Source organism: Onthophagus taurus, chromosome 6 (assembly GCF_036711975.1).
Source record: "Onthophagus taurus isolate NC chromosome 6, IU_Otau_3.0, whole genome shotgun sequence".
NCBI lineage: Eukaryota > Metazoa > Arthropoda > Insecta > Coleoptera > Scarabaeidae > Onthophagus > Onthophagus taurus.
The window spans coordinates 5,376,696-5,389,723 of NC_091971.1; the positions used below are offsets into that span (position 1 = coordinate 5,376,696).

A 13,028-nucleotide genomic window follows, 5' to 3' on the forward strand; every position below is an offset into this window, starting at 1 on the left:
CAATATTCGTTTTATTTGATAAAAATTCTTAAATTCAATCTAACCTAAAACTCAAATTTAGCATCATTAATTCGAAATTATTTTCTTGCGTAAAGATTTGGGGTTTAAGAAACAACTCTCTTCGAGATGATAAAGTAAGAATTAATCTTTATATTGTTGATAATTTTATCTTTCCATCAATATTCGTTTTATTTGATAAAAGCATAAAAGTTCTTAAACTCAACCTAATCTAAAACTGTCAAATTTTGCATCATTAATTAAAAATTATTTTCTTGAGTAAAGATTTGGGGTTTAAGAAACAACTCTTTTCGAGATCATAAAGTAAGAATTAATCTTTATATTGTTAATAATTTTATTGTTCGATCAATATTCGTTTTATTTAATAAAAATTCTTAAATTCAACCTACATAACCTAAAACTGTCAAATTTTACATCATTAATTCAAAATTATTTTCTTGAGTAAAGATTTGGGGTTACGAAACTACTCTCTTCGAGATCATAAAGTAAGAATTAATCTTTATATTGTTAATAATTTTATTGTTCCATCAATATTCGTTTAATTTAATAAAAATTCTTAAATTCAACCTACATAACCTAAAACTGTCAAATTTTAAATCATTAATTCAAAATTATTTTCTTGAATAAAGATTTGGGGTTACGAAACAACTCTCTTCGAGATCATAAAGTAAGAATTAATCTTTATATCGTTGATAATTTTATCTTTCCACGAATATTAGTTTTGTTAATAAAAATTCTTAAACTCAACCTAACCTAACAATTAAAAGAAATTTTCGTTTGTATAAAATTATAGATATTTTTTGATTTTTTATTAACTTTAAATACAAAATTTTAACCCCAACCCATTATAAAATCATACAATTTAAGCTGTATATGTTGAAGCTGAAACATTTCCACCATGCCCAGTCCAATTTGTATGAACAAATTTTCCTTCTTCTCCTAATAACTCATATGTATGAGCCCCAAAGTAATCTCTTTGCGCTTGTAAAAGATTGGCTGGCAATTTTTCGGCGCGATATCCATCATAAAAAGCTAACGCAGTGCTCAATGCAGGAGTTGGTACACCTACAATTAATAAATTAAAAAATGAAGTATTAAAACATTACCAACAAACCTAAATTAACGGCTGTAATAACGACGTTTCTCCACCCTTTTTGAGCCTTTTTAATTGCGTCAACAAAAAAGGGGGCCATCAATAAAGATTTTAATTTAGGATCTTGTTCGAAAGCCAATTTAATTTGTCCAAGAAAAACGGATCTTATAATACAACCACCTCGCCACATCAACGCAATACTCCCATAATCTAAATCCCAATTGTATTGGGACGCCGCCTCCCGCATCAACATGAATCCTTGAGCGTAAGAAACTATTTTGCTTGCATAAAGAGCCTAAAATTTGTTAATTAATTTTAATTAAATGACAAAATTATTTAATACTTGTTTTAAATCTTCAATGAAATCTGTTTTATTTCGATCAAATTTATTTTCAGGTCCAGGTAAAATCTTGCTTGCTTCGACTCTTTCATTTTTTAATGCAGAAAGGCATCTGCTAAAAACTGCTTCGCCGATTAGAGTGACGGGGACGCCGTAATTTAACGCGGAAATTGCTGTCCATTTACCAGTTCCTTTTTGTCCAGCAGAATCTTTAATTTTTGGCAAAAGAAATTCACCAGATTTTTCGTCTTTGTATCTTAAGATATCTCTGGTGATTTCAATTAAAAAACTGTCCAATTCCCCTTTATTCCAATCCGCGAAAATATCTGCCATTTCATCTTGATTTAATCCCATCGCAACCATTAAATGATAAATTTCCCCTATAAGTTGCATATCACCATATTCAATTCCATTATGAACCATTTTAACGAAATGTCCAGCCCCGTCGCTTCCAACCCATTCACAACAAGGGTTTCCATCAACTTTTGCAGCAACCGCTTGGAATATATCTTTAATAAACGGCCACGCTTCTTTATCACCTCCAGGCATCAAACTTGGCCCGTATCTTGCACCTTCTTCACCTCCAGAAACTCCTGAACCAATATATCTTATCCCTTTAGCTTTTAACTCAGCAAATCTTCTTCTTGTATCAGTATATTCGGAATTTCCACCGTCAATGATGATATCGCCCGCTTCAAAATGGAGAAGTAATTGTTGGATAAAATCATCTACAGCCGACCCGGCTTTAACTAATAAGATAACTCTGCGTGGTTTTTTTAATTTCGCTGCTAAATCTTGAATGCTTCTTGCACCAATGATGGATTCTTTTCCTTTAGCTTCATTGGCAAGAAAATTGTCGACTTTTTCAACGGTTCTGTTATAAACTATTACGTTAAAACCGTGGTCTGCGATGTTTAAAATTAAATTTTGGCCCATTACCGCCAACCCAATTAATCCAATGTCACCAACCCTAATAAAAAAAAAATAAGAATTTTATTTTTTGAACCATCCTGTATATTAAGATTTATTAAACTATATGATTAAGTAATTAAAGTTAAGAAATATGATTTAGATATCCAATTTGACCTTCAAGAAAGGAAAATAAGGTGACCTATTTGGGTGTATTGCACCACCCAAAAAAGGTTATTGAAAGTTAAGTTTTAATAAAAAACTAATTAATTTCGCCGATATTAAAGAATTAATGATAAAAAGTAAAATTTACGAACATTTTTACACAATTAATTTATATTGTAAATCAATTAATACTAAAATAAAATAAAAACATTACCTTTCACTCATGTTGAGGTTATGTTAATTTTTCAGAGGAAAATTTTAAAGAAACTAAAACTTATCCTGTTAATTTAAGAGCACCAAATTAATCGAAACAGACACAACACAACTTTATAAAGAAGGAGGTATTAACAGGTAGCCTAACTTTAAAGTTTTATTAAACATTAATTTGACATATCCCACTTTAGCGCCATCTATTATAATTACCATTAAATCAATATATTGGTGTTGATAAATGTTTAAAAGATTTTTTTTTGTAGAAATTCCATGGTTTTAAAGAAAGTTTAAATGAAAATGGGTCAAAACATGACGAATAATAGAATTGATTATAAAGTTAAGTGATTAATATAAATGGGAGAAAAGAAAATCTGTAATAATATGAATAAAAAGGTGATTGTCGGTGGTGTAGCATTGATTTGTTATGCAAATACATTGTTTGGAAGCTTTGTATTTGATGATACTGAAGCTATTGTAAAAAACAAAGATGTTAATCCAAAATCGTCGTTAATAGATGTGTTTAAAAATGATTTTTGGGGTGGAGATATCTCGAAAAATACGAGTCATAAATCGTATAGGCCTTTAACGATACTTACTTATAGGTAATAAAACGTAAAAATTAAATTAATGTTGAAAATAATATTGATTTGTTTTAGATTTAATGCGTTATTAAGTGATTTTAACCCGATGGGATTCCATGCTACAAATATATTATTATACGTTATACTCTGTATCTTGCTCATTCCACTGATACAATTATTTATTTTTGAGAAACATTTAAAAAACGAAATAAGTTTTTTATCCACATTGTTGTTTACGGTGCATCCGGTTCATACAGAAACCGTGGCAGCTCTTGTAGGTCGCGCAGATTTACTTTGCTCAATTTTTAGTTTAATCACAATTTTATTGTACAAAAAAACAATTCAAAAAGATTCTGTGATATTACTTTTGGTGATAAGTTTTATTGTTTTCTTAGCAGTATTAACGAAAGAAACTGCCATTATGGTTTTGGTATGTTTAATTAATTTAATTGAATCGATTTTAAGGTTAATTCATTTTTTTGTAGGGGTTATGTAGTGTTTATGATATTTTTTATACAAGAATTTTTAAAAATGGGGTTACTAAACGATTCTTTTTTCGATTTTCTTGGTTGTTATTAACTGGAGTTGGAATCATGTATTTCAGATTATGGATTATGAATTTTGAGAGACCTATTTTTGCTCCAGTTGATAATCCAGCGAGTTTTTCGAATTGTATTTTTACAAAGGTAATAATTATACCGGGAAATTCATATAATTTGCAATATTTACGAAACTATACACTTGCACTGTCCCTCATAAAATGCAACATAGCTTAATAGTACACGCATGGAGTAGTTTTGTAAAGGAAAATTTTGCTTAGAAAAAGGTGACGTCCTTATGATAACCCTGAGGTTTCGGCCGTCTTAATTCTTAAGTGGTGAAACTACAGTAATAACAAAAAATTGCTAAAAAAATGAAACATCGCATAAATTTAGTTCAAATACTCAGAAAATAAAAAAAGTAAATGACTAGTTGGAAAAATAGGAACTAAACGATGCATTCTAAATTGGCAATGACAAAAATCATTAAAACTTGTTATACCAAAAAAACAAACATTGTATTATGACAACTTTAGTTACAGTTTGCACATATCATTTTAGCAGGAGATTTGTTTCTTCAATCCCGTTAGCAACTCGAAATGACACGCTAATTCAGGATAGGATTGAGGACACTAAAGAACAATTATTTTTTCATTCACCAATATTTCGCTTTGTTTATTAACCTTGTTTATTTATTTATGGTTTGAGATGTACGTTGCAGCTGATTTTATTAATTATTTCTCCTTATTTCATGTTAATTTGTTGCTTGATTATAGAAATTCAAACCCTCAAGAAGCTTTAATAAACAAAGCGAAATATTGGTGAATGAAAAAATAATTGTTCTTTAGTGTCCTCAATCCTATCCTGAATTAGCGTGTCATTTCGAGGGGATATCATTTTATCACATTCATTGCAAAGAGGCTTCTGGCACAGAACAACCAAAAATGACATTGACGTCGATTCGTTTGATGTTGGCGGCACCTCGTTTTGTGACCTCGATTTAAAATCCGCCATCTTATCGCGAGTTACCAAATGCACAAAATCAAGGTTCGTTAATAAAAGGTTATCCTTATGAACGCTGTTGTTATGAACGTATCCGTCTTTACAGACGTGTGGCTAAACCCAAATGCTTCTAGTTCTGGGTATAGTGCTACTGTAAAACTAGAACTAACACTATACCTAGAATCATTCAGGTTTAGCCGCCTTTAGAGACGTGCGACTAAACCCAAATGATTCTAGTTCTAGGTATAGTGTTAGTTCTACATAGTAACAGTTCTAGTTTTAATTGTTATACAGAGCTAGACCAAGAACCAGAATCATTTGAGTTTAGCCGTATTAAGAGACGTACGGCTAAACCCGAATGATTCTAGTTCTAGGTACAGTGTTAGTTCTAGTTTTACACTTGCACTGTCACTAGAACTAACATTAAACCTAGAAACATTTGGGTTTAGCCATCTTTAGAGACGTGCGGCTAAATCGAAAGGGGCGGTGCCAGAGATTTGGCCCCCCTTGCCTAAATAAAAATTTAAAAAAGTGTCCTTTCAAAAAAGCACTTTGATTTATTTCTATTTATTTATTATTAAACAAGTTGCAAATTGTAAACTATCAAATATAAATTTGTTAAAATTCTCGCCTTTTTGGTTATAAAACGTCGCAATGCATCTTGTATGTCTATAGATGTAGCAATATCATTTTCTATTGATAAAATTGTCAGGCCTGATAACAGATTTTGTGTCATTGTTGACCGAAGACACGTTTTAATTAATTTTAAACGAGAGAAACTTCTTTCTCCATTGGCTACACTAAGAGGAATTGTTAATAGGATTTTCAAAGCGATATAATTAAATGTTTGGATATACAGGGTGTATCTGAATGACGTGCCCAAACTTCAGGGGGTGATTCTTTAGGCAATTTTAAGGGTACTTTCTCATATAAACTATCAGCGATTTCGACTCCCCTGCGGAGCTACGCCCCTTCAAAAATGGCGAAAAATTTTGGTTTATTTTTCTTTTCCTGAAAACCATTAACACCAAGAAAATGAAATTTGGGAAATATGTTTAGCTTATAATAAGGCATGTTTCGAGCCTATTTGTACTTTCAATCTTCCCTTCTAAGTTACTAAACATAACCACCCCCGTTCAATTTTTGTCTAGATCTTTTTTATGACGATGATAAATACATTGGAAATATTTTATTTAGATAGACGAAAATATTCTAAAACTTTTTTGCCTCTCTGATGTTCTTCGAAAAGTTAATAGTTTCTGAGAAAAAAATTAATTAAGCAAACACTAACTGTTAAGCTGTAGCGTTGTTAATCGAAAGTTGGAATGAATTTTTAAAGGAAAAATCTTAGCAGGCTTAGCAATCTTTGTCAGAAATATTTTTGACGTTTAAATGTCAGTGGTTTTCTTACTATTATTATTGTTTTATTTAAAATTTTGAAACGTCGAGTGAACGAGCGTAAATGCGGTAGAACTTTATTCATAAATTAATTTGAAAAACAATAATAACAGTAAGAAAACCACTGACATTTAAACGTCAAAAATATTTCTGACAAAGATTGCAAAACCTACTAAGATTTTTTCATTAAAAATTCATTCCAACCTTTGATCGACAATCCCGTTGTTGAACGGGCAGTGTTTACTTTATTATTTTTTTTCTCAAAAATTAGTCGTTTTTGGAAAAATTTTAGAGAGACAAAAAAGTTTTAGGATACTTTCATCTACCTATGTAATTTTTTTTTTTTAATGTATTTACACTGCATAAAAAAATTTTAGCAAAAATCTAAAAGGGGTGGTTACGTTTAGTAGTTTAGAAGGATAGGTTGAAAGTACAAATAGGGTGAAAACGTGCCCTACTACCAGTTAAACATATTCCCCAAATTTCGTTGTCCTAGCGTTTATGGTTTTTGAGAAAAAAAAATTAAATCAAAATTTTCCGCCATTTTTGGAAGGGTGTAGCTCCTTAGGGGAGCCCAAGTCGCCCATGGTTTATATATCAAAGTACCCTTAAAATTGCCTAAAGAATCACCCCCTGAAGTTTGGGCATGTCATTCAGATACACCCTGTATAACAATTAAGTTATTGTTTAAAATATATTTTAAAACTTCATAAGGTGTAACCTGGTTTGAAAAGTTTTGAAATAAAATTCAACTCTTCCGGCAGCTGTTGTTATGTGTAAGAGTAATCTTCAAATTCATGCTTTGCTTTATGACGTCTTCTTTTTCCCAATATCTTAGGTCGGCAAGATTTGCAAACTTCCATAATACAGTTAATAATTTATTAAATAAGGATAACTGTTGAAAACGCTCCTCTATTGAATGAATCGCTATGTCAAGTAAATTAAAATATACATCAACTTTAAATTTTTGTGGCTGATCTTGTATTGGGTTGTCAAAAGTTTATTATTATTGAAATTGTTTTCGACGTCCTAATCTGGTTTCTTTTTACGTTTACTGAATTTGCTAGATCAGACGCTATAACTAACAATTTTTGATAATCTTCGTTACTTCTTAGTTTTTTTAGATTACTTGCAAACCTCTGTTAGATGATTCCTCTGAAGATTCACTCTATTAACATCTAAAAGTACATTGTACCAAATTATTGTAATGCATATGAACTGATAATTTAACTTCTCTAATACAATACCAAAAAGTGACGGGACAAAAATCTAACAGGCGTGATCGCATTTATCATACTTTCCGATCTCGTAGAACATACAGGTTGTAATGTTAAATTGGTCAGATGTTTGACAAGAATAGACCATCTATAAGTGGATGCAGAAGAAAAATCATACAACCTTTGTATTATTCCAAAAAAATTAACCATTTCTATATTTGATTCTGCAGCATCATTTAAAACAAGATTAATAGAGTGACAGGAGCAAGGAACAAATAACGCTCTCGCATTTATATTTGAAATATGTTTTTGTAATCCGTTATTCGTACCTTTCATATTGGCTCCATTGTCGTAGCCCTATCCTCTATAGTTGTAAATGTCTAAAGCTAGTACTTTTATTGTGTCCAAAAATAGAGATACCAGACTGACTCCGGTAGTGTCAGTTACTTCAATAAAATCAATTGGAAGAACATTTTCTTCCACCAAATACGATTCAGTGTTAACAAATCGAATTATTAATGTAAGTTATTCTTTGTGGTTGATATTGGGACTTGTTTCCATGATTACAGAAAAAAATTGGGCTTTTTTGCCATTTCTATAATTTTCTTTTTAGTCATTTCTGTCGATAAACCTATAAATTCATTTTGTATGTCTTTACTAAGATAATGAACCTGTGTCTCTTTAGATGAAAAAACACTCAGTTATTTTTTTCAAAGAGTACATCAGATTTTCCTCTAAATGGCAAATTTAATTTAGTTAGTGTAACGTTGATGAATAACTTCTGATAGTCGTGATTAATATCAGTTCTTTATGCCTGAGAGGAACGTGGTTTCGGCCACCACTGATTCTACTTGTAGGTCTTGTGTTAGTTCTAGTGATAGTGTAAAACTGGAACTAAAATTAGTCCTACAATCAGAAACATTCAGACATGTTGCATTTTATGTGGGACAAAGTAAATACGTACGCCCTGGTTTTTATGAAATATATTGTATATGGCATTTTAAGTGAAATTCACCGTATGTAAATAATACACAAAAATTAGCCATAGATTTAAAAATGAAATAACTCTTCTGTACAGATCTTGTGAGATCTTTTGTATGAATTCCTTTTCATTTTAAAATCTATAACTAATTTCACATCCATTTGACCCTTTTATTAATAAATTTTTATTATTTATTAGGTGTTCACATATAATTACATTTATTTAATAAATTTGTTATTATTGATATGGCCCCAATGGTTATGTTTTGATTGGTCAATGGGATGTATCCCGCTCATAGAAGAACCATACGATTACCGAGCATTATTTGTAATAACATTTTGGATTTTAATCGGAATCTTTCTATACTTACTCTACTTCAATTCAAACATCTCAAAATCTTCGAATTTCCTAGCAATATTTTTACTCATTTTGCCATTTATCCCAGCATCGAATGTTTTCTTTAAAGTGGGATTTGTAATCGCAGAACGCACGTTGTTACTTCCCAGCGTTGGATATTGCGTATTAATATCATTGGGGTTTAAAAAAATAACATGCAAATTCAAAGATAACAAAAAAAGAAAACTTTTATACAAATATTTTTATGGAATTTGTGTAATTTTCGGGATACAAACGATCCTTAGAAATCAGCAGTGGTTAAACGAAAAATCCTTATTTGTATCTGCGTTACAAGTTTGTCCATTAAACGCTAAAGTACACTACAACATAGCTAAAATAGCCGCCGATGAAGATGATAAAGATTTAGCTTTATTTGAATATCGAAAAGCAATTGAATTAAATCCGTTTTATGAGCAAGCAATGAATAATTTAGCGAATTTATTAAGGGAAAATCAAAAATATAAAGAAGCGGAAGTATTATTAAGAAAGGCGGTTAATATCAGGTTAATTTTTAATTTAATTATTATTAATTATTTAATTAAATTTGAACTTTTAGGCCGAATTTTGCAGCCGCTTGGATGAACTTAGGAATCGTTTTAACAAACTTAAATCAAGCCAAAGAAGCGGAATCTTGTTATTTAAAAGCAATACAACACAGAAATAAATACCCCGACTGTTATTATAACTTAGGAAATTTATATCTCGATCAACACAAACCGGAAGAAGCTTTAAACGCGTGGAAACAAGCCGTTTATTATAAACCAACACATACCTCAGCTTGGAGTAACACTTTAGTGTTATTGGATAGTTTACAACAATACGAAAAAGTAATTGATTTGGGAAACACAGCCTTAATGTACAACCCAAAATCGCCAGCTTTACATTTTAGCATTGCAAATACCTTGGGGAAAATGAGACAATTTGAGAAGGCGGAAAAACATTTTTTGGAAGCGATTAATTTTAATCCTTACAGTGGGTTGTATCACTCGAATTTGGGAGTTTTGTATCATCGATGGGGGAAATTAGAAAAAGCCAGGGATATGTATAAGAAGGCGATTCAACTCGATCCGAATCTGAAAAGTGCTGAAAATAATTTAAGAACACTTTTGTATAAATCAAATAATAAAATTAATTAAAACCGACTTTTTAAATTTTTATTTATACAAATACATTCACGCAATACAAATGACTAGGCTTTTTGATTCTAATATCACAAAAAATCGAAGTTGAATCAATAAAAATAATAATTATACATTACTAGGCCATTAATACTTCTCAAATTTAATATCAATTAATGTTATATATAATTTATTTTTGCGTTTTTGAATCAAAATAAAAAGATAAATACACCTATTAATACATCACATCTAGATAAATAGGTATTTACAAAGGTTTTTGCTTCATTCTTTTTATTGCTTTTTAATAATAAACAAAACGTTTACACATTTGTATTTTAATGAGCGATGATTTCGATTTTGTTTGGTAGCCAAGTTTGTCTATTAATAGACATTAAAGTATTATTGACTGCTAATCAACTGTTATAACGAAAATAAAAATGTACCAGGCAAGAACATTCGTTTTGCTTTTAGGCTAATTTACATCTAAAAAAATTTAATTACTGAATCAGTCAAAAAAAAATCAGATCTAAACTTTATAAACGAATTAAAATTTATTTAAACGAGATTCTTAATCAAAAATTTATAATCTAAGCGGACTAGATTATTTTATTTTTCTTGGCGTTCTAAATTGTTAATTAATTGACATTCCTCAATCCAACCCGGTCGATCTCAATCCATTCTCGGCATTATACAAATTTTTTTCCGCCCAAAAACTTGGTTCAAACACAAAAACCATTCAACTTTTAGAACAACTCGGTCCTGGTTTTGCATCTTTCTCGACGTCATCTTGTTTTTCAGTCGTCGTCAAAGCTTGTAATCTACCCGGTAAATCGGAGCTGCTCACAACCGCGTGTTCACCGAGTATATTTGGCATCGCGTTTCGACGTCCGGTTCGACCCGAAGATAGAAACTCCTTCGCGTGAGCTCCGTTTTCCGGAGATATCGCCGTGGAACTACTTCCACTAGTAGTGCTGCTCGAACTAGCAGATTGTTGCTTTTCCATTACAGCAAGCATCTTTAATACTAAAATTAAAAATAAAATAATAAAAAATATAAACTTGAAAATTAGTAAATAATATACAGGGTGATCAATATAGGTACTAAAATATATATTGTATACAGGAATTTCATATAACTCGCAATAAAGGAATGCAGTTAAGAAAGTACTATGCACTTGCACTGTTCCATATAAAATGCAACATAGCTTAATAGTACAGGCATTGGGTAATTTTGCAAAGGCAAAGTGTTGCTTGGAAAAAGGTGACGTCATGGTAACGCTGTGTTAGTTATAGTGATAGTGTAAAACTAGAACTAACACAAGACCTAGAACTAGAAACACGTCTCACAAGACGGCTAAACCCGATACTTTCTAGTTCTAGTGTTAGTTCTAGTTTTAATTCAATAAAAATATGCAACATAGTGATATCTTATGTTAACTAGCGCTACCTACCACTGTCACTAGAACTAACATTAGACCTACAACAAGAAACATTCATTATGTTCATTTTATATGGGACAAATTAAGTAGGGACGCCCTGGTTTCTATGGAAATATATTTTTGTATATTGCGTTTTAAGTAAAATTCACTGTATAAAGGTGATATCATGTTAGAAAGAATAAATTATGACGAACACAACTTTATGTTACATTATTAATTATTATTCCAGTTATAGTGGGTCAAACGTTATGACTAATTCTCATAAATATTTTCCTGATAAACTGTAAATGACCAAGAAAAGCTTTCCAAGTTATAACCATATAATTCCCCTTCAAAATGTACAGTGTGTTAATTAATTATCGTACCCGACGTAATCACTACAAGTATGCAACCAATATCACAGTATTGGTATTGCAATAGGCAAATCGCGTATTATAAAATAAATACTGTTATAGTGGTTGCATACTTGTAATGATCGGGTACGATAATTAATGAACACACTGTATTCTATTACCAAATCAGTATTAGTCACCTTTATAACGTCATTTCAGATTTTTTGATTCGCCCTGTATACAAAATTTTTTTTAATCATTTCGTTTATTACCCGATTTTAAGTTCGATTTATAATTTAACACATATACATTAAAATCAGATAATAAACAAATTGTTGCCCTATTTTTACTACACCTGTATATTAAAAAGAAAGGTAAAAATGAATTAAATGAATCATAAATTAATAAATGGTATTAGCATAAGGATAATATGATTTATTGTTTCGTTATGATGACGCTATCTAAAAGTCGATTTATCTTCTCAAATATTAATTAGTAAAATCGATAAGTTTTGGTCAAAATCAAATTGACATAACCTAAAAAAAATAATAATTTGACATCTGTCAAATTATAATGAAAAAAATTCATTTTTACTTTTTAATTATTAATATGAGTACAAAAAAAAACCTTGATACTACAACTTTTTGTTAATATTTTCTCTCTATAAATCACCACACATCACCATCTAAATTGTAATTTGTTTCTAAATAAATAACATTAGGGTTAAGTGCTTCGCATGTAAAAATTGTCCACACGCTAAATAAAAGCTTTAAAGCTGATGCATGCCTGTTTAGCTTTTAGCTTTGATCAATCCGGCTCCTCCTTCAATTCGTCACGTACCTTTTTGTTTGATATCGGTTGGTTTTTTGATGGTTTTAGAAGTGGTTTTGGTGGTCGATTTTCGGACGATTCTTTTCGTTTTCATTTTATTTACTTGTGGGGAGGGTTGTAACAAAACGCAAAAAACCTACCATATAAAAAAAGGTGGGCGTCCGACGCTTTCAAATCAAACAACTTTTTTTTTCTTCAATCACCACACCGAACGGTTTCTCCAATAAATAAAAGTTTTTGGCGAATTTCAAATAATTCGTGACATAAATCGACTCAAACACATTTATATTTCGTTCGGAAACGGAGACACGTAATAAACATTTTTGAAAAACGTTTTTTAATTGACGGTCGCGTTAAACTTGTATAAGAACGGAACACGCGAACAACCAGAACACTAGGAATAATGTGACGTTTGGTGACGTTTACCGTGGTGCTTTACGTAGCTAAAAGAGACCT

At 30.7% G+C, this 13,028-nt stretch overlaps 3 protein-coding genes across 3 annotated transcripts; 1 reads left to right on the forward strand and 2 right to left on the reverse strand.

Annotated features, from left to right (window-relative positions):
• Window positions 1-788: 788 nt before the first annotated feature.
• Window positions 789-2,831, reverse strand: LOC111428041 (phosphogluconate dehydrogenase). Its single transcript, XM_023063440.2, has 4 exons — window positions 2,740-2,831; window positions 1,455-2,421; window positions 1,133-1,406; window positions 789-1,083 (listed from the first exon to the last, which is right to left on the reverse strand). Exons 1-4 carry the CDS (start codon window positions 2,748-2,750, stop codon window positions 881-883), a joined length of 1,455 nt encoding a protein of 484 aa, XP_022919208.1. The 5' UTR covers window positions 2,751-2,831; the 3' UTR covers window positions 789-880.
• Window positions 2,793-9,995, forward strand: LOC111428040 (protein O-mannosyl-transferase TMTC4-like). The gene is made up of 6 exons (XM_023063439.2): window positions 2,793-2,876; window positions 3,002-3,340; window positions 3,395-3,749; window positions 3,805-4,005; window positions 8,656-9,356; window positions 9,410-9,995. Exons 2-6 carry the CDS (start codon window positions 3,093-3,095, stop codon window positions 9,987-9,989), a joined length of 2,085 nt encoding a protein of 694 aa, XP_022919207.2. The 5' UTR covers window positions 2,793-2,876; window positions 3,002-3,092; the 3' UTR covers window positions 9,990-9,995.
• Window positions 9,986-13,009, reverse strand: LOC111428042 (uncharacterized). The gene is made up of 2 exons (XM_023063442.2): window positions 12,582-13,009; window positions 9,986-10,994 (listed from the first exon to the last, which is right to left on the reverse strand). Exons 1-2 carry the CDS (start codon window positions 12,664-12,666, stop codon window positions 10,708-10,710), a joined length of 372 nt encoding a protein of 123 aa, XP_022919210.1. The 5' UTR covers window positions 12,667-13,009; the 3' UTR covers window positions 9,986-10,707.
• Window positions 13,010-13,028: the final 19 nt, after the last annotated feature.